The sequence below is a fragment of the Agelaius phoeniceus genome, chromosome 12, assembly GCF_051311805.1.
Source record: "Agelaius phoeniceus isolate bAgePho1 chromosome 12, bAgePho1.hap1, whole genome shotgun sequence".
Taxonomy (NCBI): domain Eukaryota; kingdom Metazoa; phylum Chordata; class Aves; order Passeriformes; family Icteridae; genus Agelaius; species Agelaius phoeniceus.
In genome coordinates this window covers 8,976,772-9,003,691 of record NC_135276.1, presented here as the reverse complement: position 1 = coordinate 9,003,691, position 26,920 = coordinate 8,976,772, and the positions used below count along the sequence as shown (strand labels likewise).

Genomic DNA, 26,920 nt, shown 5'->3' with positions numbered 1-26,920 from the left:
ACCCCAGTGTCTATCCTCTAACTAGATTAAATTCATTTCCATTAGAATTCAGCAGATGCAGCAGCCAGGGGTTGTTTTTCATTCCCAGGGGGTACCTTCTCCTTGATGGAAACTCCAGATACCCTTTTGCTTTTCAGTGTCTAATTGGTAGACAGCAATCAGGAAGGTGACAATAAAACTGAGCTTATGGTAAACACCAGTTAAAAAAGGAGGAAAGAGTTGAAGTGGACATGGTTTAAAGCAGTTTCTTAATGGACTTCAAAACTAAAATGAAAAAGGAAGATTTGAAACTGTGAAAAACACAATGCCCAATTCAAAAATTTGAACCTGGATAGTGGAATAAAACAATTTCAGAGAGAGCAGCCATTGTAAAAGATACTAAATAGTCAAAATGAAATCAGAAAGGAGGAGAAGTGGCAGATTAAGGAGTTGGAATCAAGAAGTTCATTCCTGTTTTCCAGGAATATGTTGAAATTTATGTCTGCCTCAAAAAAACCTCCACAACAAAATCCCAAAATTTTGAATGCAGCCCTGTAGGAACTCTACACTCAACAATGATGAGAAATTTGATTGAGTAAAATAGTTGGATTTTCTGAATGAACTCTAATTCCTTGCTAAAAGCAGTTTTACAGCTGCTTTGATGTGCAGCTGGAGAAGATTCTGCTGTGGTTAGTTACCAGGATAGGTCACATTCCAGACCTTCCCATTGTAATATTCTTCTAAGGACCATTTCTTGGAAGCCCATGGATGAAATTTATTGATTGTGAAAATTATTGTCTGTGATGTGATGACTGAAGGGGGCCATGTTTGCTGAAACTATTGGAGTCACTTTGAGATTTGTCCCTGAATAGTGTAGCTTAGAATACATACAGAGAGAATTGATTTTATTGCCATTTATTTTATGGCAGTAGAGTTCCCTACCACACATCCAAACTTTCTGAATGTGTAGGATGGCTAACAGCAAGAACAGCTCTGCAGCAAGAAATCTCCATGTCCTGGAGCTAAAGCTCTTCTAAACAAATCAGAGATTTTTGCATTAGCACTCTTTTCAGAATTTTTAAGGAAGCATGCGTTACAATAATAAATTAAGAAATAATTTGAGACTGTGCAGATCTCAGCTTCATATGATCCAGCTCCAGTGGCATATTATTCAAAATAAGGAGATGGTGTTACTGCAGGTTTCCCAGGTGCTGTATATCAGGCTGAGCAGGCAGACAGGGCTGTAGTATTTTATCATGTCTCCAAGTGCCTCCCTGGGGTGGGCCTGCTGGAATGCAATCCTGTCTGCAGGATCCCTGTGGTAACAAATGCACTGTGCAGTGCTTCTCCTTATCCCCACTGGGCCAGCCAGCACAGAGTTTGCTCCATAATTATGAAAAAGGATGTGTGTTTCACTGTGCAGATGTTCAAATGATGTACTTGCTTTCTTCCATTTAGAGAGAAAGAAACTTTTTAGCAGTATCACAGTGAACACAGGCACAGCTTGCAAAGGATTTCTGTTTAATATCTTATTGAATGTTGTTACCATGTCACCCAAAAATACTTTGGAAGATGATATCTTTCTGCAGCTGACAAGCTATAAATTTTCTCTCAGGCAGCTCTGCAAATGTGTGATCTTCCCAAGAGCTTTTCATTTTAAGCAAATGTACAAAATAATCAAAAGAAGTATGGATTTATTTATAACTACCTAAGAGATTTTACATTCAATTTTAGGCTTAGTTTGGTGTAAAAGCCTAATTTTTAATGAATCGAGTCTAATAATTTTACAAAAGCCTTTCACCTTAGGCAGGGAGCTGTCCTCTCCATACAACTGAGAGCAAAAAACCCAGCCCCAAAACCCAAACCAACAAGTAGTAACAGGAATTAAAAACCTAACATTTTCAGTGGGGAAGACTATGGTGACATTATTGATGATTAGTGTCACCATTCTAATTAGGATGGTGAACCTTTTTTTGTCATATGACATTTTTTAATCGTTCTGTTGCAAACCAGACTGTTTTAATTATTTTTTCCCTTTTTCTTACAACACTGTTAAAAGAGCCCTGTTGAATAAAAAGAAGCCTGTGCCTCAAAATCTTTCATGTGCAGCACCAGCAATCCATGGGGAGGCTGGAAACAGAGGTGCCACAATGGTAAATGATATGACAGTCAGCAGGAAAAAAGATGTGTGCAGTATGAATTAGGCATTTATATCAAAGAACATTATAATGCCTCGAGCTTCCTCTGTACTCAGGTGTGAAAAACAGAATGTTATCTCTTGTAATTTTCCCCCTTCTCTGGTAAATCAGAAGTGTCAGGGATAATGCATGTAATCAGATTTCTTTGAGGCTGACAGCTTCCTCAGTGCTTCACCCACTCTGATTTTATAATCCTCATTACACTCTGTGGTGTCTGCTTGGACTGTCTTCCAGTAAAATTAACAGGAATGTTGAATGACAAAGGATACCTGGCAGTAAATATCCTTACTTTGCACTGTTCCCAAAATACCTAATGTAAGGTGTTATATTTGTACAATATATGATTTGCTGGTATATTTCTGGTGATAAGTCTTCATTGACATTGATAATGTTTTTAAAACCTATTTTAAACAGAAATAGGAATGGGAATAAAGTTGACCCTTCCTGTACTGTATGATCTTGCTGCATTTGCACCTTGGTGACCATGAGAACTCTGCTGAAAAATTACTAACAAGAGGAAAATTCAGAACTCTCCAGTCACCCATCAATGAAAGCTGAAAGCAAACCTTTCTCCTTTGTCCAGGCTTCCCATGGTAGTGCTCCCATTCTTACTGATTCATGCAGAAAATGAAAACCAGGAGACTTTTTGTCCCTGTTTGTATGGATAGAGGAAGAAAAGAGGGAAAAAGAGTGGAAGCATGACCATTTTCTTTGGAGGTGTTCTGAAAATGCTCCTTTTCTGGCAAATGTTTGTGCCTGTGCTCAGTCACGGGCCTGAGTGCAGTCAATGAGAACAGGAGAACAATGAAACATTTATGTGTACTGAGGGAGCTGGAACCAGTAGGAGCTGGTAGACGTGGCAGGATCTGAGCAAGGTGTTAATCATGTGCCTTGGGAGACTGGTGGCAAGTACAGAAATGGGGATTAGTGCCTGTTTTCTCATCAGAAAACTTGAAGAGAAGCCATTGGCCTCTGTCAGAGGCATTTCACAAAAGCAAAAATGGGATTTGCAAGCAAGGAAAGTGATGCCACTTTCTTTTTCTCTCTAATATGTTCATTGCATATTTCATAAATAGGCTTATGACAAAGACATACCAAATCCTATACAGGTCCCTCATTTTAGGAAGGCTCACAATGTTGGCTCTTTGCCTGAGCAATGAGCAACAGTATAATGAAACAACCTTTATGAATTTAGAGAAAAACTACTTTTAATGTGCTTGGTATGGAACTATACATCAGCAAATTAACTTATTTGTGCCAGCTACAGGTGTTTCCATACTCTGTTTGCTGTTTGTTTCTGTATTAAACTAAAGATGTGCTGAGTCTGGTAGAGGACTTTTTTAATACAATGTTTAGCTTTAGCTGGCACCTGATTATGTGCATGCAGAGATCATCTATCAAAGTAATTCACATCTGGTAATAGGCCCAGATTTAAAACAAAACAACAAAAAATATCCACCAAAAAAACAACCTGTTTAATGGATGACTTATGACTTTCTATTGTTTCTAATTACATATGACTAGCCAGTATTGTTGTTCTTCATGTCATGGTGCAAGACTAATTTCTTCCATGCAGCCATAACCTCCTAAGAAGCTTACCAAAAGAAAATCCTCAAAAAACCCTTGTTCAGTCTTACAGACATGGAAATTTCAAAAGTGGAAAAGTTATGATATTTGTTTTCCACTATTTTAAAATAATTTTTTTATCCTATAGTTGGCTTAATGAATTCTAGTTATGTAGTCATGATTTCTACATAGTATCATGTGATCACAGAATTTCTCCAATGCTATTTAGTGCTATATAATTACACATCTCATTTTTCACCCAGAAAAATTTAAATGAAGCCTGCGTGTTTACATAGTAAGACCTGGATGATTCAGGAGATTTTAATTGGTTTTAAAGGCTTTTAAATTTAGTTATCTGGAATCTAAAATAGGTCAGGGCTGATTGGAATTTTATTTTTTCTAATGACTAGTTATAGATTATTGCAAAATAACTTGATGGTCCTCAGCCTCTCCTTGGATTCATACTGATCCTCAGGAGGGCTGGCTCTTTGTGTGGCTAAGAGTGTACTCCTGCTGCCTTGAAAAGCAGAGCTTGTTTTAAAACAGGATTTAGATTAATTATGGCACCCATACTGGCACTCAGTCACTTGCTTCCCTCCTAAAGCTGGAAGGTAATAATTGTCTAGAAATGAGCTGATCACAGATATTTCTGTGGAGCTCGATGAGCTCAGCTGGTACATCAGGACCACCAAATCCAACAGTCTAACAGAACACGAGCTTCCAAATGAAACATTTATTATTTAAGATACTAAGAGTGGGATTCTATTTACCTTCTGAAACTTTAGGTCTTCTCAAAGTTTTGTTTGTTCCTTTATTTTAGGGGAATCCAAATTTGAAGTAATTGCTTTTATATTGCAGATGTTAGAGGCAGCCTTGCAGGAAAAAATCCCCAAGACTTCTGTCACATGAGTATTTATTGATAAAATTAATGGAGACAACAATCCTGTGCATGCCCAAGGCTGTGCAGGTCAAGAGTGGGATATCACAGGGTTTCAGAGATGTTCACTACCTTCTTACAAACTAGGTTTATACCAGACAGTATTCAATGTATCCAAAATTGCATTTTTGTGGAGTTCTTCTTAGCTCAGAATTTTATTGCTATGCAAAATGTGCAGTTCAAGCACACATATGAAACAGCTATTGATGTTTTTCTGTAAAAATAAGTTTCTTTTTTAATTAGCTGCTTTAAGTAGTCATGCCATTCTTTCACTTTCTTGCTGCCAGAAGGTCCCTAAATAAAGTGTTTGGAAATACTGATGTTTAGCAAGCAGGGCAGTGAAGAATATAAATTCACACTCCCAAACTCATCCCACTGCAGAATGAAGAGATCAGTAGAGATCTTAGATGTCCTTTTGCAATATGTGTAATCACTAATTTTTAATTAGTGTACTGTTACCTTTGGGTACTTCAATTAGGCAAGCCTCAAAAATAAGTGTGTTTTGTTGGACACTCTGTACTCAGTTTTCTTAATGGCTTCAGTGTTCTTATTTTGATATATAATAAAAAAGTAGTTAGGATAGGACACTGGGTAAAAATGAATTCATTACTTTTAGAGACTTTGAAAAGCTGTAAGTAGAAAATCACTTAAGCATGTGTATTTTTCCTTTCTTCAGTGTTGTTACAGACAAGCTTAGAATTGAGTTTATGTTTGGGTGCTTTGTTTAGGGTGTAGGCATTTAGGTCCCAGGACTGAGTGTTACTCTGACTGATCAGAAACAGTGTTTCTGCCTGAGAAATCGAATCTAGACAAACATTTGAGTAGCCAATTTGTCCTCTGATAATCATGTTTCATCTCAAGAGAAAGCTGCTATGTGTTGATCTTACTTTCTTCATTCATGAAGCAAAAATGGGTTTTAAAGAAACATAAAATAATCAGCAATGACTTTTCACATAAAAATCATGTATCCAATAATAATGTATGAACTTAGTAAAATGCTATTGTAACTCATGTAAGTAGTGTGAACAAGTTTATCCCTTTTACTCAATGGATGTGAAATAATAGGGCTTTTAAGAATGAGGACACTGTCTAAAGTTTAAAGGAGAGAAATAGTATTTTATTACATAAAATGAAATGAAGATTACAGACATTATTGTCAAATAAGAAAACACAGTAAGGCCATTCAACTATGGGACAGCATACCCCTAGAACTTCAAGGACAGTGGTTTTACACACTTACACACTGACAGTAGGCACATTTCTAGTAAACAATGCACACAAAAGTAATGTCAATAAAGTAGTAAAAACTGATGTTAAAACTACTGATTTCAGTTTGAAATTATTATATTAACAGATACTGCTAATTTAATGGCTTCCCCATAGAGTCAGCCTTTATTACTCAGCATTTAGAAGGGCCTCAGATGGAGTGCTGTGCCCAGTTGCCAGAACTATGGTCAAAAATAATGAAAGAAGCAGCTACAGAGTATGCAGAGAGCAAAACCAAGAATGATCAGAGGCCTTGCAGTGGTCATCTAGTGATAGAAAGGAATTGATGTAATGTACTGAAGAGGAAAGTATTATAAAACAGGAAAGTGAAAAAAAAAGCTTCAGTGTTCACAGAAGTGTTTCAAGAATGAGCTGAAATTATAATGGGAGATTCAGATTATTTATCACAGGGGGGACCAATGTAATGCTAAGGACAGGCAAACATCAGAAGAGGTTTAAACATTTCTGCTGTGGGAGGACTTTTATGAGCTGCTGAAACAAACACTTGGTAGGAACAACAAAGGCATGGCTGATCCTACCTTGCAGCAGCAGCATGGAGTGGATGATGCATCTTTGAGCCCTTTCAGCCCTCGTTTCCCACAGTGATGAAGGCTGTGCCACCTTGCCATGGGGTCTGTTCCAGCCTTCCCTCACTACTCACTCTGACCCTGTGGGCAGTGACGGCCCAGTTCCAGGGAGGAACGAGTCTCAAACACTCTGAAGTTCCTGTAGCTTCCTTGCAAAACTGAGCTAAGTGGTGGTGCTGCTGCTGACTCTGGTGTGCTGGAGGGGCTGGCAGAGTGGGCTGGGTGAGGGAGCAGGCTGGGAGCACAGCAGCTGCCTTGGCTGTCCCTCTGGGGCACCTGCAGCCACAGGCACCGTGAGCCTGGTGCCACCCGGCTTAGGGCAGGTGGGCGAGCTGGTGGCACTGCAGGGGGAGCAGGAACAGGGGAATGAATTGGGAGGCTCCTGTGGCAAAGTCAGAGAAGAAAATCCCATTAGAAACAGGGTTTAATTACCTTCACTGCTCAGGAAACTAGCTTCACTCAGGGAAAAGCAAGTGTTTGTAGGCTGTTGTTTCATAGTGACCAACCAGCAATGCATCGATCTGACACAAGACTTGTCTTTTTTTAGCAAAAGTGTGTGTTTCCAGGATCAAAGTGTTAACCACACAGATACTTTGTACAAACCACACAGATTACCGGAACTGATAAGCATTGTGGTTCTCATCTCTAAAAATACCAACTGCTACTATTATAGCTGCTTTTTCCCTTGCTCTCTATAGGATGGTACCTTTTTTAGAAGCTTCCACTGGTGAATAGACCTCCATATGTTTAAAAATACATCAAATGATTAGCACTACTCTGTACTAAAATTGAAGGTGGGGGAAAAAACTTCAGTATTGAAAATATGTTGCTTCAGGATTGTATCCTTTCTATCCAGGACAAAAATAATTTTATTTTACTTAATCATATCTCTTTAAGTATTCAATAAGTCAGCCCAACTATGAGTTGGCAGTCATTGCCATGTGTATCACTCCTCATGAATACTTAAAGCAAAAGGCTTAATAACCACTGCATAGCTACAAGGTGTGCAGGGAGAAATTATATGCAAAGAAGTTAAACTCTTGTAGTTGGCCATCCTTTGACAATAAATAATTGATATTATCTATACTTGGGAGGATTCTTAAAGAGTGCATTTGGTACATATTGCACTGCATCACTACAGTGATCTCTGAGATTCTGCCTTAAAATTAATCACAAAATTCTCTGAATAGGAGCAGACTTGGCAGATTCAATACGGGAATGTTATACAAAAAGAAGTGCTTTACTGGTCATCAAAAGGAATGAGGATGATAGTGAGAACCATCTGGATAATCAATTAAACTGGCCAAGAAAATGCTTCAGTCATTCAGAAAATGGAAACAAGACAGCAAATACATATTTTTAAATATTTTACTGAAAAGAAAATAAACAGTGTCTCTCCTCTGGCAAACCTCTGAATAGCTTCAGTAAATGAGCATGGTCCTAATCCAACAAAGCGTATGCAAGCACAATGGTAATTACATTTATTTCATCCAGCTTACGTGTTGAAAGTTACATTTGTATTTAGGGCATTGCTGGATGGGGACCTAACCTGAATTATGCAAAGTCTTTGAACAGAGACTGGAGGAGGGGTTTGTTTTTAGCAGTCCATTAAAAGCACCAGAATGCCCCCGTGCCGGACGTTCCCGGCCTTTCTGCGAGAGGCCCCTTTGCGGGCTCTTTCATTTTCTACCACACAATCCCGAGCCCTTGTGACAGTCCCCGCGTGGTCCCGCGGTGCCCGACCCTCGCTGCCCGGGCACGGCGGGGCCGCCACGACCGCGAGGCCGCGGCAGCGCCCGGGGCCCGTGGGGGCTGAGGGGGGCCCGAGCGGCCCCGGGGCGGCGCAGGTGAGAGGCGGCGGTGCCGGGCCGGGGTAGGCGGCGGCGCCGGGGGCGCGGAGGGCAGCGCGGCCTTTGTTCCCGGCCGGGCGCGGGGCAGAGCGCGGCCCGCGGGTGCGCGTGCGCGGGAGGGGGGGCGCCGGCGGGAGCGCGCCCGTGGAGCGCGCGCGCGCGGAGGCGGCGGCAGGATCGCTCGGGCGCAGCTGGCGCGTGCCCGCGGCGCAGGGAGCGAGCGAGGGAGGGAGGCAGGGAGCGCGCGGTGGGCTCGGGCCGCGCACGGAGCGTCTCGGCCGGAGCGGTGCAGCGCTAGTCGGCCCGCACGGAGCCGCCATCGGGGGAGCCAAGGCCGCCTCAGCGGGTCCCGCCCTGCCCGGCGCCCACAGGTGAGCGGCGTGGGGAGAGCGAGGGGCAGCGGGAGCGGCCGGCCCCGCGCGGCCCTCAGCCCCAGCCCGGGCCCCGCCGCCGCCCGCGGGAGGCCCCGGCGCGGCCGCGGGGCTGCGTCGGGACAAGGCCCCTGCGCGGCCTAAGCGCGGCCCGGGCGGGCGGTGCTGAGTGGCAGCCGCGGCTCAGGGGAGCGGGGCGCGGCGGGGCCTGCGGGAGCGGCGGCCCCGAGCCCTTCCGCCGGGCCATTGTGTGCAGGCGGAGGCGGCGGCCCGGGCCGGGCCTGCGCCGCCCGGGCTGGGGCTGCCCCTTTGTGGGCTCGGCCTCGGCCCCGCCGCGCTTTGTGCTCGGGGAGCGCCGCAGGCTCGGCGCGGCCCGGGGAGGCGGCCTGGCCCCTGCGAGCTCCCGGCGGGCCCGGCCGCCGCAGGAACGGGCTGCCTGCCGGGGTAAATGTGCCGCTGGGTGCCCCTCGCTGGCATTACCGACAGGGCTGCTCGCTCTTACCTAATCGGTGAGAGCAACGAGGGAGGGAGATTTTTGCCCCCTCAAAGGATTCCCCTCAAAGATGAAAAGGCCGGGGACCTTCGTGCCTTCCCCTTCTCCACGGTTTTAAAAGGACGGGAGAAAACAGCGTTTGTAGTGAAAGGCAAAGCATCTCAAGTATTTCTTCAGGAGAAGAACCAAGTTTCTTTTCCAGTGGTGAACTGGTGGCATATACAAGATTTCTCCAATATTCTGCTTGCGCCCTCCTTTTCAGCCAGTCTGGGTGCATATTGCCTCGTCTCTGAGCAGCCTACTCATAGTCTAAATAAATAGATAAAATGATTTAATTTGTTTAAGGTGGCACATGGGTGTCTGTTAGGAAGCTCATAGCTAATTGGACTAGGTCATGAAGGACATGGGATATTCCATGCTCGGGACATAGTTTCAGTTGTCTGTTTATCTCCCTTCTAAACTGAGACTAGCACGGTGCATTCCAGAGGGGGAGGGAAAATGGAAGGGACTCTTCTCAACCCTGATTTAATCAAGCTGGTCTGCAAGAAGATTTCAGCTATTGGAGTGCAGGTACACTGATACAGAGCTTTTTAGGGTAAAGCTTGGATCTCTGGATTCGTTGCACAAAATTACTTTGAGGAGTATACCTGAAGTAAAAATCAAATGCTAAAAGTTCTTTTCAATGGAAACTAATGTTCTTAAATAGCCTTTGCCCTTTTCACAGCAGTGAAAAATCATAGAGGAAAGCACAAGAATAAGACCTATCCATCAGTGATACAATTTTAGAAATCTGTTGTCACCTAAGAATTCTGAACCTGATGAAATGATGGGCGGTTTTGACCTGAAAGTGCATGTCCAGATGAAGTAGCTGAACTGTTACTGTGCCATTTCTATTGATAAGGTTTTAATGCCATAGTCCAATTAGATTGTAGTAGAGGAGTTAGCTCAGAAATTCAGCGGCTCCAGCTAAGTAGGTGTGAACTAAGGAAAGTGAATACTTTAAATAACAAGAGTACTTTTCATACTTAGGTTTGAGTAGAGTTGCTGCTCTTTGCTTTGTGTGAATTGAGAAAGAAATCCTGCTGAAATGTCAGACACGTGCCTCTAATGTGGAAAAGGGGAGCATGTGCCCATATTCATGTGAGAAGCAGCTCTTTGGTCAGAAAATTCAGAGAAATCAAGTAGGACAGTTTTATAAACTATGGTCTTCAGATGAAACATTCCGGAGGACTGTGCATGCAACTGCCATCAGAAATAGGATGTTCTTCATTTTAACTTAGAATCACTTTGCTTTATTTTTCTTCTGTAGTAGTGCTGCTAGTCTTGGAACTGACAGCTTTGAAAGGTGGACTGAGTTTTGCCAAATGGATTATTAGTGCCTTTTTTTCTTTAATGCTTATTTTCAGGAGCTAAACTGAAGCAGAATAGTCAAGGTGAATGAATGATATTTGAAATTCTTGAGACATAAAGAACTCAGTTCTGCAGTTGTGGTGCATGTAGCCAGTCTGCAGAAGGCCAGAGTGTGCTCTGTGTTTGCAGCTGCTGCCTGTGGTTACCTGAATTCCTGCTCAGTGCTGTCGGTGCTACCTGCTGCAGAAAGCAGCCGCACTGGAGTGAGGATGTTGGCAGGCTCGAGTTCATCTCAGCCATCACGTGGTGCCTGAAGCTCAGGATCTCAGCTCCAGAGTTTACAGTCTTAAATGTCATGAACGTTGTAGATGCAGATTTTTTTTTTTGCTTTTCTGTTACTTTGGTTTTTGAATGGAAATCAGCATTTTAAAAAGGGAAAACTAGTTGTAATTAAAAAAAAATAGTAAGAGGATTTTGGGTTTTTTTGTGGTTTTTTTTTTTGGTTTTTTTTTGTTTTTTTTTTTTTACTTGGACAAAATACACACCAGAGACAAATTGTTGCCTTAATAAAATGCTTTCATTAATAAGAATGTTTCCTTAGTAAGAAAAATTTGTTGTAAGCAGGTTACTCTTTTTGAAAGTGTATGTACTGTTCCTTTCCTAAATGTTCAATGGCATGGTAAAAATGTAATTTTGATGTGTGTTTTCTGTGTACAGTATCACATTGTGGGCTAGAAATTGGGAGATATGCATAAGTACTGAGCTGTTACTTCAGGTTTACCTGACATTTTGCTGTTGGCACTTAAATGCATGTAAGCAAAGTCTTCCTAAGTCAGTGACCTGGGGTTGTTTGATATGCCAGGGTACATTCAGCTGTTAACTTTACAGTGGAGTTAAGGAACACAAAAGGCAGCATTAATGCCCCATTTAATAGTCTTTAAGTTTTGTACCACTAGAGAGAGAGAGAGAGAGATCCTAATTCTGACCCAAACTGCATACTACGTTTCTGTAATGGCCAGGATAACTGTTATACATATATGCCTGTTTGAGTGACTGTATAAAATGATGATTCTTTGTGTTATCATAGGAATAAGGAGAGATTTGGTTACTAATTCCACAATACTTTAATCAGATAAAGTGCTAGATAATTACAGCTAACCAAATGGTCCACTTCTGATTTTAACTTGTTTTTCTTTATAGAAGCTGAATATGAAAAGTGAGGTTGTCTGTGTTTTCAGAGAGGAAGTAAAATGTTACTTAAATGATAAAATCTGTATTTGTCCTCTTGCACCTGGAAAATTAATTATAAAATTACCATGGATATATTCCTGGGCAATTGATATAAGAAGAGCAGTAAATTGCTCTATAGACAGTTGATGACCTTTTCCCTTTTTTGGTCTGCCTTATCCAGAAACACATTTTTATCTCTTCTCATAGCAATTGATGACCTTGCTGGACGTGAAGAAAAACAAAGAGAGTGTAGTGATAACTTGGCTGCTTAAAAAATTACTCATCCACTCCTTAAAAGTGAAAGAGAAGTTCTTTGAAGTGTGGTTTGTGTGGCTGGGGTGGTTTAACCCCAGCTGGCAGATCAGTACCACACAGCCTCTCTCTTCACTTCCCCACCTGCGGGATCAAGGAGAGAATTGCAAGAGTAAAAGCAAAAAACCTCTTGGATTGAGATAAAGACAGTGTAACAGGTGAGGGAAGAGCTGCACACACAAACAAAGCAGATCAAGGAGTTCTTTCACCACTTCCCATGAGCAAGGCAGGTGTTGAGCCATCCCCAGCAGAGCAGGGCTCCATCGTGCTTGGTGGTTACCTGAGGAGACAAATGCCATCACTCCAGACATCCTCCCTTCCTCTTCTTCCCCCAGCTTTATCTGCTGAGCATGATGCCAGATGGTCTGAACATCCTCTGCTCAGCTGGGGTCACCTGTCCTGCCTGTGTCCCCTCCCAAGGTGTTGTGCTCAGCCTCCCCACTGCTGTGCTGATGTGAGAAGCAGGAAAGGCCTTGACTGTGTGCAGGAGCTGCTCAGCAATAGCAAAACCATCTGTATTTATCAGCACTGCTTCCAGCACAAAGCCAAAACAGCCCTGGCCCAGCCACTGCAAAGAAAATGAACTCTAACCAAAGCAAAAGCAGCACAGTGGCATGAAGTCTTTAAATATTCTAAGGTTCTTTTCTAAAACTCTTGCACATAGTATTGAACAGAGCAAAAAGTAATTTAGTCTTTGAAGAAAGACAGCAGCCACTTTTCAAGATTTTGTTTTAATGCTGTCAAGGAGGAGCATTAGAATGCCACTGCTTGTAAGAGTTACTTTCAAATACACGTTCAGATGAAGTATGTTGAAGGAAAATTATTCATAAAATTTTGCTAATGTATGGATTGTGTGAAGGTTTTAACTGCAGTAGGAGTATTTTAAAGCCATTTGGTGTTAAACTGCAAGAAGGAAAGCTTGAAAATAAATTGCATAAAAATTTCTAGAATTGGTGTCTAGCTTAGAAATGTGCATGTGTTAAAAGGCTTACCTTTGTTGTTTGCTCTGTGTTACAGATCTTTCATGAGGGAAAGTTATATGTCATATATGTTTTACAAGGGGATGACAACTGCAATACAAGGCATCTGTTTTGTAAACCTTGGTACAAGTGTTTTATGCTGAAGTGTGATGTAGGTATTAGTTTGAAGTGGGTTTAAAAGTTTTTTTCTATGATTTTTTCAAAAGTCAGTGTTATTCCTAAAATATGTGGTTAGTTGCTGTTAACACGTGAATGTTAGGAAGGAGAAATCCTAGCAGGTGTACCCTGCACAGGCTGTGGCACATGCAGGGTGCAGTTCCTGCGGGGCTGCCAGCGTTACCTTGCAGTGCTGCTGCTCCCATGGGATGTGAGATGGAGCAGTTTCAGTCCCAAGTTCAGTTGAGAAGTGAACCTGTGAGGAGAGGGTGACTGTTCCCCGTGCCCTTCCCGGGGCAGCTGCCACCGTGGGACCGTGAGTTTGTCCCTGCTGCAGGAGGTGCCACCCTCTGTCACTCTGGCTGCACTCGGGTCCCTGTCAGGGCAGGCTCCGAGCTGAGAAAGGATGGCTGGGCCCTCCATTGCCACATGGTTTGGTGCTTCCTGGGCTGCCAGGGGAGCTGCTCAGGTGCTTGTGCAAGGCTGCTCTTGTTGAATACATTACCTTAAAGAGAAAGAAAACCAGGGAGCACAACCGCTCTGTTTGGTGGCAGCCTGCTTTTGTTTGTTGTGGAAATGGTGGAATTACACTCCAGCGTCCCCTGTGTGTGTGCCTGGTGTCATGGAGCCTGTGTCTGGTGGGACATTATTCATGCTATAGATAAACCATTTTCTTGTAGTGCTGTGTGAAAGCTCTTAAGAAATATTGCAACTGAGCAGTTTTCTTAGAAGTGCTATTAAAATATTTAAGAACCTTTAAAATATGGCATGTTGCTACTTTGAAAGGTAGTGACTGTAACTCTTTTCTGTAAAAATGGACTCTTGTTTTATTTTTTTTGAAACCTCATCACCTTCTGTCTTTTTATTTTTTACCAACAGGGGTCTGCTACAGTTTTTATATTTTAATCTTCTTAAATTACCTAATGTTGTTTTGAAAATCATTTGCATTTTTGTGTGATACCTGTATGACCCCAGTTTAAGGTGTAAAAGAGAAACTTCTCATGTTTAAAGCTGATCACTTTTGCTTTTATTTGAGCCTTAAGTCTTGATCCTTTCTGTCTCACAAGGTGCATGTGCAATTGTCTTCTTGTAACAGTTGTAAAAATGCTTTCCTCAGCTAACATTTTGGTTTCTGAATGACTGTTTATTTTGAACTATATATGCACATGTATTTATATAAAAGTCTTTAGAGTCATAAAACTGCTTTCATTCACAGGAATTTTCCCCCTTTCTGTGCATGAAGGCATCAGCACAGTTGGGAGTTAATTTGTATAGGGTTCATCTCTCCATGGTCGATATCTGTGTGATTGCACAAGTGCCCTAAGGATGTAATTTGGAGACTGGTTGCACAGGTGTGACTAGGGAATCATTTGGCTGGCAGATGTTGATGGTGTACTATGAAATTTTAGTGTGGCTTTGTGCTGGGTCAAGTCTAATTATTTAGAAAGGAAATTTTACAGATAAAAAATATGCATTCCATAGTAGAAGCTAACATGGACATTCTTCCAAAACAGCACCTATAAAACAGTAATTTTAAGAGCACTTTTGTCCATATTAAAACCAGCTGCTGATCTAAACAGTTTTGTTTAAAACTAATGTGTCTGCTTAAACAAAAGTTGTTGTTCCTTGTACAGTCGTAATTCTCCCATGCATGTAAAAGTGCTCATCTACTTATGGAGTTGAGTGTAGGGAAAAAGAGGATTTCATTGAAAGCTGTTCTATAATGTGCATATGGGGAAGTAGATGTCAGGTTGCCTATGAAACTTTATTTTTTTTATTTCCCATTTTTTTGAATGCTTGATCTTCCAGCCTATTCTGGTTTTAGACAGAATTTTCTATTCTGCTTTAGACAGTGATTCATGGCTAAGAGTTGATGCTAGAGATTCAGCACTGCAACAGACTCAAGTTTTGATTTTGAATACATAACAGAAGAGAGGACAATTTTTTGCAGAGAAAGACAGTGATAGGTCTTGAATTTAGAAAGTGCAGATAAAGAGAACATGAAGTAGCAGAAAAATATGTCTACTCCTGTCATTTCCAAACCATTTATATTATCTTGTGTTTTAACTTCTGGTGCAGACTCAGGCCTGACTTCAGAGTGATTATGACAGAATTTTAATTTTGTATGCCATGAAGCAATTCCCAAGCAATACAAATAAGTGAGACAGTGTGTACATTTTACTTGACATTTGAGATGCACCTGATCAGAATTTAATGGCAATAAAAGAACATGTAATTCTCTTGCCCAAGAGCTTTTTTTTCTTCTGAATTTAAATAACTTGCTTGACAATCTGGGTACTTGGAGCTTCACAAAAGACGCTGAGGGAATTTTTTTTTGATAATTCTAGGATCCCTCTAAAGAAAGGCTACTTAACTTTTCATAAAATCAGGAGGGCCTTCAGATTAGATACAGTAGAGGTGGTGAGAAGGGTGTTGCCAATGTTTCCATAATTTGTGTCTTTGATGTACAAAATACTGGAATGAGTAGTTATCCATATGTGAGCAGGAGTTTGAAAGTAAACAGTGATTGAAGTCTGATAATGGTGGACTACAAAAACTGAGATGTTAAATGATTTAACAGTGTCTTTTAGTGTGTAATGATATTCAGTTATTACTAAACAGGTAAATTTGAATAGGGTCTAACAGGGTTAACTTGGTATCCTTATCAAGTCATTCCTTTTTGCATTAATTGTCAGACTGACAGCTACTTGTGGTAGTTTCAAACCTGTAAAAGGCAGGGAAGTACTTGCCTGTGGTGACTCAGAAACTCGTGACAAAACAGGAACTAGCCCCAGGTCTCCCTTGCCACAGGCTTGTGCTCTGCACCACTGATCGTGGGTTTGGTTGGCTTTTTTTTAAGGTTTCAAGGAATGCTCAGGCTTTTCATGCAGCATGGTGGGCTGTGGCGGCAGCAGCTCCACCCACTCTGGGTTGGACATTTCCTGGGCCTGCTCTTGTTTGGGAGTTAAAGCTGCATTTTAAACCTGAGGGTTTGATCAGAAGCTGTAGAACTGTTGCTCTCTGCAGCTGTGTAACCAGGCTTGGCTGCAGAGTTGTCAGTAGCCGAGTTTGAGAATTTGATTAACATTTTAATAATGATTTTAAAAATATTAATTATTGCAGCAATTGAATTTTCATGCAACAATATTACAAGAAATAGTTGATTTAGAATTGATGAGTGGGGAAAAGCTAAGTCACTGCAATAAAACAGAATTGGTTCTAATGGAGGCACATGGGCTTCAAAGAATAAGTTCCAGAAACACAAGGCATGCAGAAAATGGGAGTTTAAAGAAATGAAGTATTGAAAAGTGTGGAACCATCAGAAATGCAAAAGTCCCACTGTAGTTTTGTACTTCTTTTACTAAAGTCTTACATAGTCTAAGCTCAGTCCTTTCTGTTTTCTACCTGTGGTATATCAACAAAGTACAAAAACCTGTGGCCCACCTTACATTGCCACAGCTTTCCTTTTGAATTAGTATGCATAGTAGGAAAATTTTAGTTCCAAAATTTGGAAATGTCCATTTTAAAAATACAGCCTTGATCCTTTACTTTTAAATGTTGTGTGTTTTATTCTGCTTGTGGTGTGTGTCTGATAAAATGAATGCATTATCTTTATCAGACATTCTTCTAATAGTTCTTGCTTTTGAAGATTATTTAAAAAAAACAGATTTGTAAAAACTGTCACTCAGACTAGGGATTCTGTAGTTTAGTACCAGAGGTTCTGAAAAATTAGTAATTTCTGAGGTATTAAAAGTTAGACTTCCAGTGCCACTAGAGTGTGTTCTGTGATGCTGGATGATTTGTGTAGGATCCATACCTGACATACCTTGTGGCACACTGGTCTGTACTCTGCAATAAGTATCTTGATTCTCCAAGCCCTCTCCTACATATTTGCCCTCCTGAGTTTAGAGTGCCATACCTTACACAGGCTCCACTGTCATCAGGGCTGCATACAGGAATACAGAACAAGTGAAGGATCCCAAGAAGAAATGATTATTTAAAGTGGAAGTATGTACAAACCTAAGGAATTAACAAATGGAGGCATCTCTATAAAAGTAGTCAATGTATGTCATCCTGTCCTGACCTCCTACAGAGGGGCTTTCTGTGTCATGGGTCAGTCTCCTGTAGGGCAGTCTTTATTTGTAGGTCTCTCTGATTAGGTCTAGTTATTTTGATGGTCTGCTCCATACTACTGTTAAGTTATGCAGGAAAAATATTGAGCATAAAATAGGTCTTGAATTTGAATTGGAATAGTTAACACAGAAAGACTTGGTAAGTGAAGACACATCAAAGTCCAGGTACTTCTTTTAGCTGAGCCTTACTGAATTCAGGTAAGAGCTTCCATGCCACACCCTCCTCCCTGTGTCTGCCACAGACACAGGAATGGTGATGCAACATTGCATGGCAATTACAGCATGCACTGAAGGGTTTGCAAAATCAGACTGAGGAAAGAAACACAGCCCCCAAATTGACACACATGGTAGGATTTGCTGTTAATGTTTATACAGGGGGTTGGTTATTTTATTTCTCTCCTTTAAAAAAAATCCAATCGAGTGTAATTGTATACAGAGCCCATCTATGATGCCTTGTAGAACAATTGAGTGCTTCCTGTCTAGAGACTTCTGAATGGCATATGTGTTAGAGCATGAAAAATACCTGGCTTTCCTCTTTTCTGTTGCTCTTACTAGTTCACTCTGTAGCTGATCCTTCTGTGTGCCTGCCTTACTTTCTATTGCAGCCTTGTATGTCCAGAACTTTTAGAAAGGTAGCTGTCTCCCTGTGTTTATAGATATTACTGGGCTGAAATGTTGAAGGGTGATTCTGATACAGCTCAGTTCAGTGTGTTCTGTGCACAGTGAACAGAAAGTAGATATTACTGAAAATAAAATAAAAATCTTTTCCCTGTTACTTAGTTTGCATAGAGTTATCTGTATTTTTCATCTGAAATTTTCTTTAGTTTCTTAGATTCTCTGGTTTCTGCCATCCTTATTTTGAGACAGCAGGCTGCAGGCAGGCACGCTCCTTTGGGTTTCTCAGAGGGCTCCTGGGGCACAGGTGCCAGGTTGGGTCCATCCTGTGGTTATGATGCTGTGGGGTCCCTGTGGGGGCAGCTCTGGGTGTCCTGTGGCAAGGAGAGCTTTGGCCACTGGCTGCCTGCTGCTCCTGGCACTGGGGATACAGAGCTGGGGAAGGAGGGAAGAGAAGGCTCTTGTCAGACAGCACCACCAGGTGCAGTGCAGGACACAGCCTGGAGCAGTGTTTCTCTATCACCAGCTTCATACCTCTCTGCTAGGTGGGATTTGGCAGTGTCACAGCAAGGCAAGCTTGTTTGTAAAAAAGAAAAATACGGTCAAATCTGTGTACCCCCTAGGGACTGGGGGCCATTTGGGCATCGCTGCTCTCTGAGAAGCTGACACGTGCTCTGGGTGTCAGAGCAGGGACACAGGGTTTGGGAAATGCTCCATGCAGCCTGGCCAGGGCCTTGTGGACAAGGGAACTCAGGCATTTTAACGTGCTCAGGGAGTCGACTTCCCAGCTCATGAGCAGAATTTGCTCTCTTTAAAATACCAAGTTTTGGGGTAAGAGGTTTAGGGCTGGAAGGGGGAGAAACGGGGAGAGCAGAGGTACATGGCTTGATAAATCCAATGTGGAAGTGGTCCATGATCTTTCTAATGCAAGTGTTTGGTTTTGTTTTGTATTTAAAGAGTGGTTTTTCCCTGTATTTTTGTTCAGCTGTACATAGTTTCAGAATTAAATCTGGGGGTTTATCAGGTTTTTTCACAGAATGTTGTTCCTCAGCTTGTCTTCCTTCACAAGGTTGGAGTACCATAGCAGCTTGGGCTCCAGTGTTCTGTGCAAAGGTGGATGTTGAAGCTCTCTTTGAATGGAGAACAGGTTATTCACTTGTTGGAATTGATGAAGTTCTTTGTTGCATTTAAAATGGAACACTTTGGTCATAGTAGTTGGTTACTAAAGTGATTTTGATGTGGTCATTGTATGTCTTCTACAGGATACTGTTCCTTCCTAATTTTTGCTTATAAAGTTGTTGGAAAGAAAATGTTTAACAGCTAGGGAAAAACCTCTCCTGGGCTGATGTTGAATATTCCAGCATAACTCCACAGGAGAAATAGAGAGCAACAGCAATGAGGCAGAAGTCAATCAGTGCTACCCAAGTCAGGTGTCTGCACTGAGTTAGAAGTAGGTCACTCTGATTTGGGGGTGTAACGGTGCTGTTGGTGTTTCCATGGCTGTGTTTGTGTTTGCATCTGCCACGTGGGGTGTGCTGAACAGGCACTGCCATGGCTCTGCTGGGGATCATGAGGAACATGTGTGGGACACGTCAGAAACGTGGGGTGTCAGGGACTGGGGACTCACTGCAGTGCTGGCCACAAAGACGATTCCATGGTTATAGAAATCTGTTGGGATTTCCCTACCTGGTGGTTGGAAAATGGGGTTGGTAGGGAATGTCTCGGTCTCATTTTATAGTAGTCTGTTACATTGGATTGATCTAGCTTTTGCTTGTTATGCAGGAAAAGAGAAGCCCTGAGGTGTCTGAAAAAACAAATAGCATAGTTAAGGGCACCAAAGAAAAGAATGTCTGTAAGGCTTGAAAAAAAATCCTAATTCATTAGTCAAAACCAGAGTGTATAGAGACTAAATTGTATTATATAGTTGATTAATAATTTATGTCATGAGCTGTCTTGTAAAAATTCTGAAGTAGGCCAGCAGGTCCAGAGGCTGTGTCTGAGCAGGGGTGCACATGTGTGTCCAGGCCTGCATTTGATCCTAACCATGCCAGGCCCTTGGGATCCAACATGTCCCAAGAGCTGGGAAAGAGAAACTGATACACTGCAAAAGGCAAAGCCTTGGGCCCTAAAATGTCTTTGAAATTAAATAAATTTAAAAATAGTAGTTTCTTCAAAAATATTGGCAATATTTTCTCTGATATGTTTAATGAGTATTTTCAACCTTTCATTTAGCTTTTGGGTTTTGACATTCTTTGGCTTGTGTTATGTCTTGAAAAAGGTAACTTGTGCATGTTTTTCACAACTTCATCCTATTCTCGTTTCCAGTGCTCTCTAGCAGTATTGTGTGTAAAAAAGTCTTATTCTCAAATATGAATGTACTGTTGAAAAAAATGAAAGGTTTTCTATTACTTTGTTGGTGGCTGTAATGCATTAAGAGTGGATTTTGAGTGGAAGTTCCTGAACTCAGTTTTGAAATGTTACAGAAAAAATTTTGTTGCATCACATACAGACAATTGTGATAATTTTTTTTCCGTCCTTTTTTTACTCTTATATGAGACTTTTTCCCTTCCAGCCATTACAATGACTATACAGAACTTTTATGTGTTTTTTTCCCCCAAACTAATATCCAGTTACCCTTTCAAAAGCTAGCTAAAATGCTAAACTCAAGTCTAATCTATTTGATATGGGTGAGGATATGAGAGAAGATGTGCTATTTGATATGAGAGAAGTGGATGATGCTAAGTTGAATTTGTCAAAGGTGCCCTGTATTCCAGTGAAGCACAGATGTGATTTCTAGAATGTGTGTGGTGCTAACGCCTTGGTAAGGTGAGAAAGTGGAAGAGAATCAGTCTAGTCCTGTTTATCATTGATAACTCCCTGGCACATGCGGCACACGATCTTTTTCAACTTCTTCAGACTACTTTCTGTGCACCTGTGCCTCAGCAGAGCATTCTAACCAGTGGTTCGGTTGTGCCTTCCATTCCCCCGGGATTTTGGTTCTGTCCCGAGGCACGGGGCAGCCAGCCAAGCACGGGGCAGCAGCAGCTGCAGCCAGGGGCCGGTGACTGTGCTCTGGGGCACTGCCACACGAGGGGTGGCTCCTCCCACATGCTCTTAGTTCCTCAAAAGCTGTTTCTATGCAGTTTTTCTTCAGCTTTTCTGTTCTGCTTGTAAACTTTCTTGACTCTTACCATGTGGGATGCTGTGTATTGCACGTTTGCGGGTGAGACTGAAGGAAGCCTTGTATCAAGGGTGCAGGTTTTCTTTGTAGCAAGTGGGCATTATTTGCCGTGCTGATAAAAGTCTTCTTGAAAAGGACTTGGATTTCAAATAGTAGGAAAGCGTTTTAAAGATAATTATCTTTACTCAGATTTTGTAGCCTTACTTTTTATGTGACCACAACAGTTTATCTCCATGTGTTTGTTCTGTTGCCTCCACTGAAACTTGTTAGTTCCATGACTTTACCATCATTACATCAGCGTTCCATAATGTCTAAGCTTTTCTGAGCAAAGCGTGTGCCTCATGCAAGCGTGTTGGCTTGGCTTCCAACTGCTTTATCCTTTTACCTGTTCTAATTTTTTTTTTAGTCCAAGTAGATAATCAGATATGCCACATTGTTTTAGTTCTGTTGGTCATCCTTGAGATTATGCTTTTGCTTAATCAAATAATATTTATAGAAATGGAGAAAATTCCTGTTGAATAGGACTTTACAGATCCGTAGTGAAAAATGCTCATCTGAGGAATATCCTTGAAATAGGAGGAAGAGATTTTCATGTCCTAGAAGAGTTTTGAATGGAGGCTATCGCTTTTTCAAGCAGTTATTTCGGGGGAGGCGAGGGCTTTCTCCGTGCGCACGTGTGGGGCTCGGCCGGGCCGCGGGCATGCGGGGGAGCGGCGTGTGCGGAGCGGCCGGGCCGGGCGGGCGGGGCCGGATCTCGGTCCCATGGCGGGGCGGGGCCGGCTCCCGGTTCCGCGGGAAGGGCGGGGCCGGCTCCCGGTTCCGCGGGCGGGGCCGAGCCGCGTCCTCCCCCGGAGGCAGCGGCGGGAAGGGCGGGGCGGGGCGGGGCCGTCCCGCGCCGGCAGTGCCGGGGGAAGCTCGGGGAACCATTTTGGGGCGCGGGGCCGGAGCGCGGCCGCACATGGGGGCGGCGGGCCCCGCCCGGGGCGGTGACATCCGGGCGCCGCGCGGGGCCCCCCGGGTGTCGCGGGGGCTTTCGGCGCCGTCCCCGCCCGGCCCGCGGCCCGAGCCCGCCTGTGCTGCGCGGACGCGCCATGAGCTCCTCCGCGCCCCATGACGGGCAGATCCGCCTCCAGCGGGCCGTACTCCTGGAAGGGCGTCTGGTCTGCGTGCTTGCCGGGGAGTAAAACCTGCAAGGGGAAAGGTAGCGCCGTTTGCATTGCCTTATGCGCAGTATTTAGAGCTGGGCTTGTAGGAGCTGTTGAGTTGTGTCCCGCGGGAGGTCTCGGTAACCTGTGCATGCCACCTTTCCCAGAACAGTGTCGAGAATGCTTTTAGCAACAGGTCGGTGCGTTCTAGATGTTACCAGGAGCAGCTTTTCTTGATTTAGAGCTAGGAAATCTTCAGATGCGTTTTCCCCTTTTCACTCTTACTGTTGGGTAAATCTTTTTGAATATGTACAGTCTTTCTGATAATTGGAGTTAAAGGACCTAATACTCTTGAAAACGACACCTTAGTGTTCCTTAGTTTGTCCCTGTTGCTTAGAAACTTGTTCCTAACGTGTGCAAATAAAGATAATGAAATAGCAAATATTGCATATAAGTGTTTTTTACCTGGAGTAAGGGATTTGTAACCAAAAATATATTTAAACTTTATCTCCAGTTCTGTAGTTGTTTTTCCTGGGTTTGTAATTGTATTGTTTTCATAGTTTGGTGGGTTAAATGTATTCCACTGTTAAAACTTTTGCTTGTGATTAACTTGTAACTTTTGAGATAGCCATAAAAGATGTATTATTCATCTTTGTGTTAACAAGAGTGATGAAAATGTAGGCTTTGGGCAGGTTTAGGCTTGGTAAATTACAGTTTACAGCCTTATGCAGTGTCTTTCCTGCATGCTAATCCCAGTGGTCTGGTTCAGAGATTCCTCCTCGTTTCCAGTGACGCTCCTGTGAGTGTTGTGGAAGGTGTGCGGGAAGGCTGCTCACACAGGGGCACTGCTAACACAGTTCTGTTCTACCTTAGAAAGCTCAGGTGGGAAGTGCATCCGTGCACAAAGTCTTTCACAAAGTTGGTAGGTTGCTTCATTTAACTGTTGCACGGGCTCAGCGAGGTGTAATTAAAGACAGCAGAGCTCACCCAGCTTGTCAGGCTGCCCAGGGAACTGGTCTGACGCAGTGGTTTTCACCAGCCTTATCTGCAGGTTGTGGAGGATCCCTGGATCAGGATGTACAGGGTCAGGCAAGAGGAAGCACACACAGCTTTTTCTGAAATGTGTGTGTTTGCAATATTTGAAGGGAAACTTCTTCCAGAATTTTACATATGAATATGCTTGTTATTTCTAAGCTGTTCCCGAGCGCTCAGTGTGATCAGCATTGGTTCGTTGTCCCGTGTCCGATGGTTTGTTCTGGAGCTGCAGGGTGCCCCCCACCTGCAGCTGCTGGGACACAGAGCAGGGCAGCTGGCAGAGGCCTTGCTGCTCCAGTCCCCTGGCTGGTGCAGCATCACTGCCCCAGGACACATGCTTGATTTGTCACAGACATCCTAAACTTCTCATCTAAGCTGGAATGCCTCATAGTGGGAAGATGGAGCCAAAAGACACAAACATTATTCTCATATCTCTGCAGGATCGGTTATGGCCCAGCACTGAAAACTGCTGCATGGGTGTTTTTCCCAAGTATTGCTAGACCACCAAGACTGAGATGAAGGAAGAGTTTGGTGGGTTAGGAAGATGCTGGCAGTGGAACTTGTGAGACTCATAAAATCAGTGTCTGAGAATCATATCTTAGACACTCATACTTTTCTAGCTCTGGGGAGAGGTACTTCTGTAGAGGAATTTGGACGTGTCTGTCTCTCGTTACTTTTTAAATGTCAAGGACTAAGTCATTTTGCAAGGAGGGATCTCTTAGTTCCTCTGCTTTGTGCCCTGAACAGTGCATGTCTTGCAAAAGCATGCACAGTATGCTGCTCTGAGCTGTCTGGTCCAAGTATGAATAAGTTTGTGGGTGAAATGATGCTAAATATGGGAAGCTTGCCTATTGCCTAATATTCCCATGTCAAATAGCAAGGAGATTAAAGATGAGGTTTATTTTGAGAGCTTTATACGTACGTGACAGATCCAGAGCTGGTTGTACTCGCAGAGAGGCACTTAGGGTGGCTGAGAATTGTACTGTGTAACAGAAGCCAATTTTGGATAGCATTTTATTTAACTGCCCTTTACCTACAAAGGTATGGTTTATTTTTTCAAAACTGCGTTTATTTTTTCAGATAGTGCTAGTAATTTCTTTTCCACAAGAAGGAGGAGAGTTAGAAGTGCAGGAAAACATAACATGTTAAGAAATATGGTTGGTACTTGTTCCACATCTGTGGAATGCCTGAGCAAGCTGTTTGGTCAGACAGCTGTCACCTTTGTCTGGGGACATTGGAGAGGGCAGAAGTTCAGTAGGAGCTCCACTGAACATAGAACTTCATCAAGAGGGACTGAAAATGTCTGAGTATTTACATGGTACAATGAATTCTCAAATTTAACAAGTTTGAATTTTTGGTCTTATTCGGGAAATTAGATAAAGTAATTGCTTTGGGTTTTTTTTTTTTTTTTTCTGGTATTCTCCCAAATGGTTTAGTTAAGGAAGCTGAAGCAGTGACTGTGCTTTACAAGCTGTGGGCCTCAGTAGCAAAGTAATGAAAATGAAGAGTCACTGTCCTATCCTGGGAAAAAAGTAGGGTAGTAATTGTCTGAGCTGTGTTTTTCAACTTTTTAAAAATAAATTACACTGTAAGCACGGTTACTGAGAAGGTCACATCCAGAAGATAGTTTTTTTCCATTAAAAATGCCTCATTTCTCATACACAACAGCTTAGAATTGTTCCGTACACAGAGTTGATACGTACTTCAAAGTTGAAGTGATCTGGGTGAAGCATTTCATAAATGCAATATTAAAAAAACAAACCAACAATAACAAACATCTTATTTTTAGCATGTTTTTACTCCCCTCCCTTGCAGCTTCCAGTAGGTAAATGCCACTTTAGAACAATAAGCAGAACTTCTTCACTCGTTGTTTAGATGTCATGCAAGTGTCTGTGCTGTTGTGCACAACGGCTCTACACATACCGATGTGCAGTTTGTAGTACTTGGGGGTGGTTTGTGGGTGGTTTTGCTTTCATTGGTATCTTACTGTCTCTTGAAGCTTTGTGAGTTAAGAAGTGCTGTATGCATGGCAGTGAAGTGTGGTGAGATCTGAACTGTGTGTTCTGTGTTGTGTTGCAGAAATGAGCCGTCAGACCGCTACAGCACTACCCACAGGTACCTCCAAGTGCACGCCATCGCAGAGGGTGCCCGCGCTGACGGGCACCACAGCCTCCAACAATGACTTGGCCAGTCTCTTTGAGTGTCCCGTGTGCTTTGACTATGTGCTGCCACCCATCCTGCAGTGTCAGAGTGGCCACCTGGTCTGTAGCAACTGTCGCCCCAAGCTCACGTGCTGCCCCACCTGCCGAGGCCCGCTGGGCTCCATCCGTAACCTGGCCATGGAGAAAGTTGCCAATTCCGTACTATTCCCGTGTAAATACGCCTCTTCCGGCTGCGAGATAACTTTGCCACACACAGAAAAAGCAGACCATGAGGAGCTGTGTGAGTTTAGGCCTTACTCCTGTCCCTGTCCCGGTGCTTCGTGTAAATGGCAAGGCTCTCTGGATGCTGTAATGCCGCACCTGATGCATCAGCATAAGTCAATTACGACGCTGCAGGGAGAAGATATAGTGTTCCTGGCCACGGACATTAATCTTCCTGGTGCTGTTGACTGGGTTATGATGCAGTCTTGTTTTGGCTTTCATTTCATGCTAGTGTTGGAGAAACAGGAAAAGTATGATGGTCACCAGCAGTTCTTTGCAATTGTACAGCTGATAGGAACGCGCAAGCAAGCAGAAAACTTTGCTTATCGACTCGAGCTAAACGGGCATAGGCGGCGATTGACTTGGGAAGCAACTCCTCGATCCATTCATGAGGGAATTGCAACAGCCATTATGAATAGTGACTGTCTAGTCTTTGACACCAGCATTGCACAGCTCTTTGCAGAAAATGGCAATTTAGGCATCAACGTAACTATATCCATGTGTTGAAATGGCAATCAAACCTCTTCAGGCCAGTGTTTAAAACCGTTGCATTTAATTTAGCAGAAATAGGGTAACCATCTTTGACTGTCAGACAAATTATTTGGTAGATGGAGGGTAGACATAAATGAAGGTAAATAAAAGGAAAGGCTGTTAAATTACAGGAAGCAGTTGCATGTAGTAACTAATATATTTAAAATAAGTCAACAGTAAACCACTGAAAATATATATACACCCAAAATGGGCATCTTTTGTATTAAGAATTGATTCTACAGGAAATGTTGTAAAATAATTCTAAAACTTGTTTGTAGATTGATTGTACTGTTGAAAAGGATACTGTTTCGTGTTTTTGTTTGTGTTTTTTTCCTCCCCCTTTGACTGACAAGCCATGTTGAGCGGTCTGGTCTCTGGCCGCTGCTTCCCCTTCTCCTCCCCACCCCCCCTTTGTAAGTCACTACATAGTATTGCTGCTGTTTGTGTATATTTTTTGTGTATTTGCTAATTTTTATTAACTTCTAGTTTTTCATTAAATAAATATGACTTTCTTTTCTGTAATTCAGGTTTTTCTCTTTTTTGTATCTTTTTAAGATTAATTACAGGTGTCATCTTTTGATA

The 26,920-nt window shown here is 42.7% G+C and overlaps 1 protein-coding gene across 3 annotated transcripts; it reads left to right on the top strand.

Annotated features, from left to right (window-relative positions):
* Positions 1 to 8,241: 8,241 nt before the first annotated feature.
* Positions 8,242 to 26,864, top strand: SIAH1 (siah E3 ubiquitin protein ligase 1). 3 transcript variants are annotated; one of them, XM_077184994.1, is made up of 2 exons: positions 8,242 to 8,380; positions 25,464 to 26,864. In XM_077184994.1, the coding sequence occupies exon 2, from the start codon at positions 25,466 to 25,468 to the stop codon at positions 26,312 to 26,314; it is 849 nt and encodes a 282-aa protein (XP_077041109.1). In that variant the 5' UTR covers positions 8,242 to 8,380; positions 25,464 to 25,465; the 3' UTR covers positions 26,315 to 26,864. The 3 variants fall into 3 exon arrangements, with proteins under 3 accessions (XP_077041109.1, XP_054496580.1, XP_054496578.1); XM_054640605.2 differs by lacking the exon at positions 8,242 to 8,380 and adding an exon at positions 8,615 to 8,754; XM_054640603.2 differs by lacking the exon at positions 8,242 to 8,380 and adding an exon at positions 22,076 to 22,405.
* Positions 26,865 to 26,920: the final 56 nt, after the last annotated feature.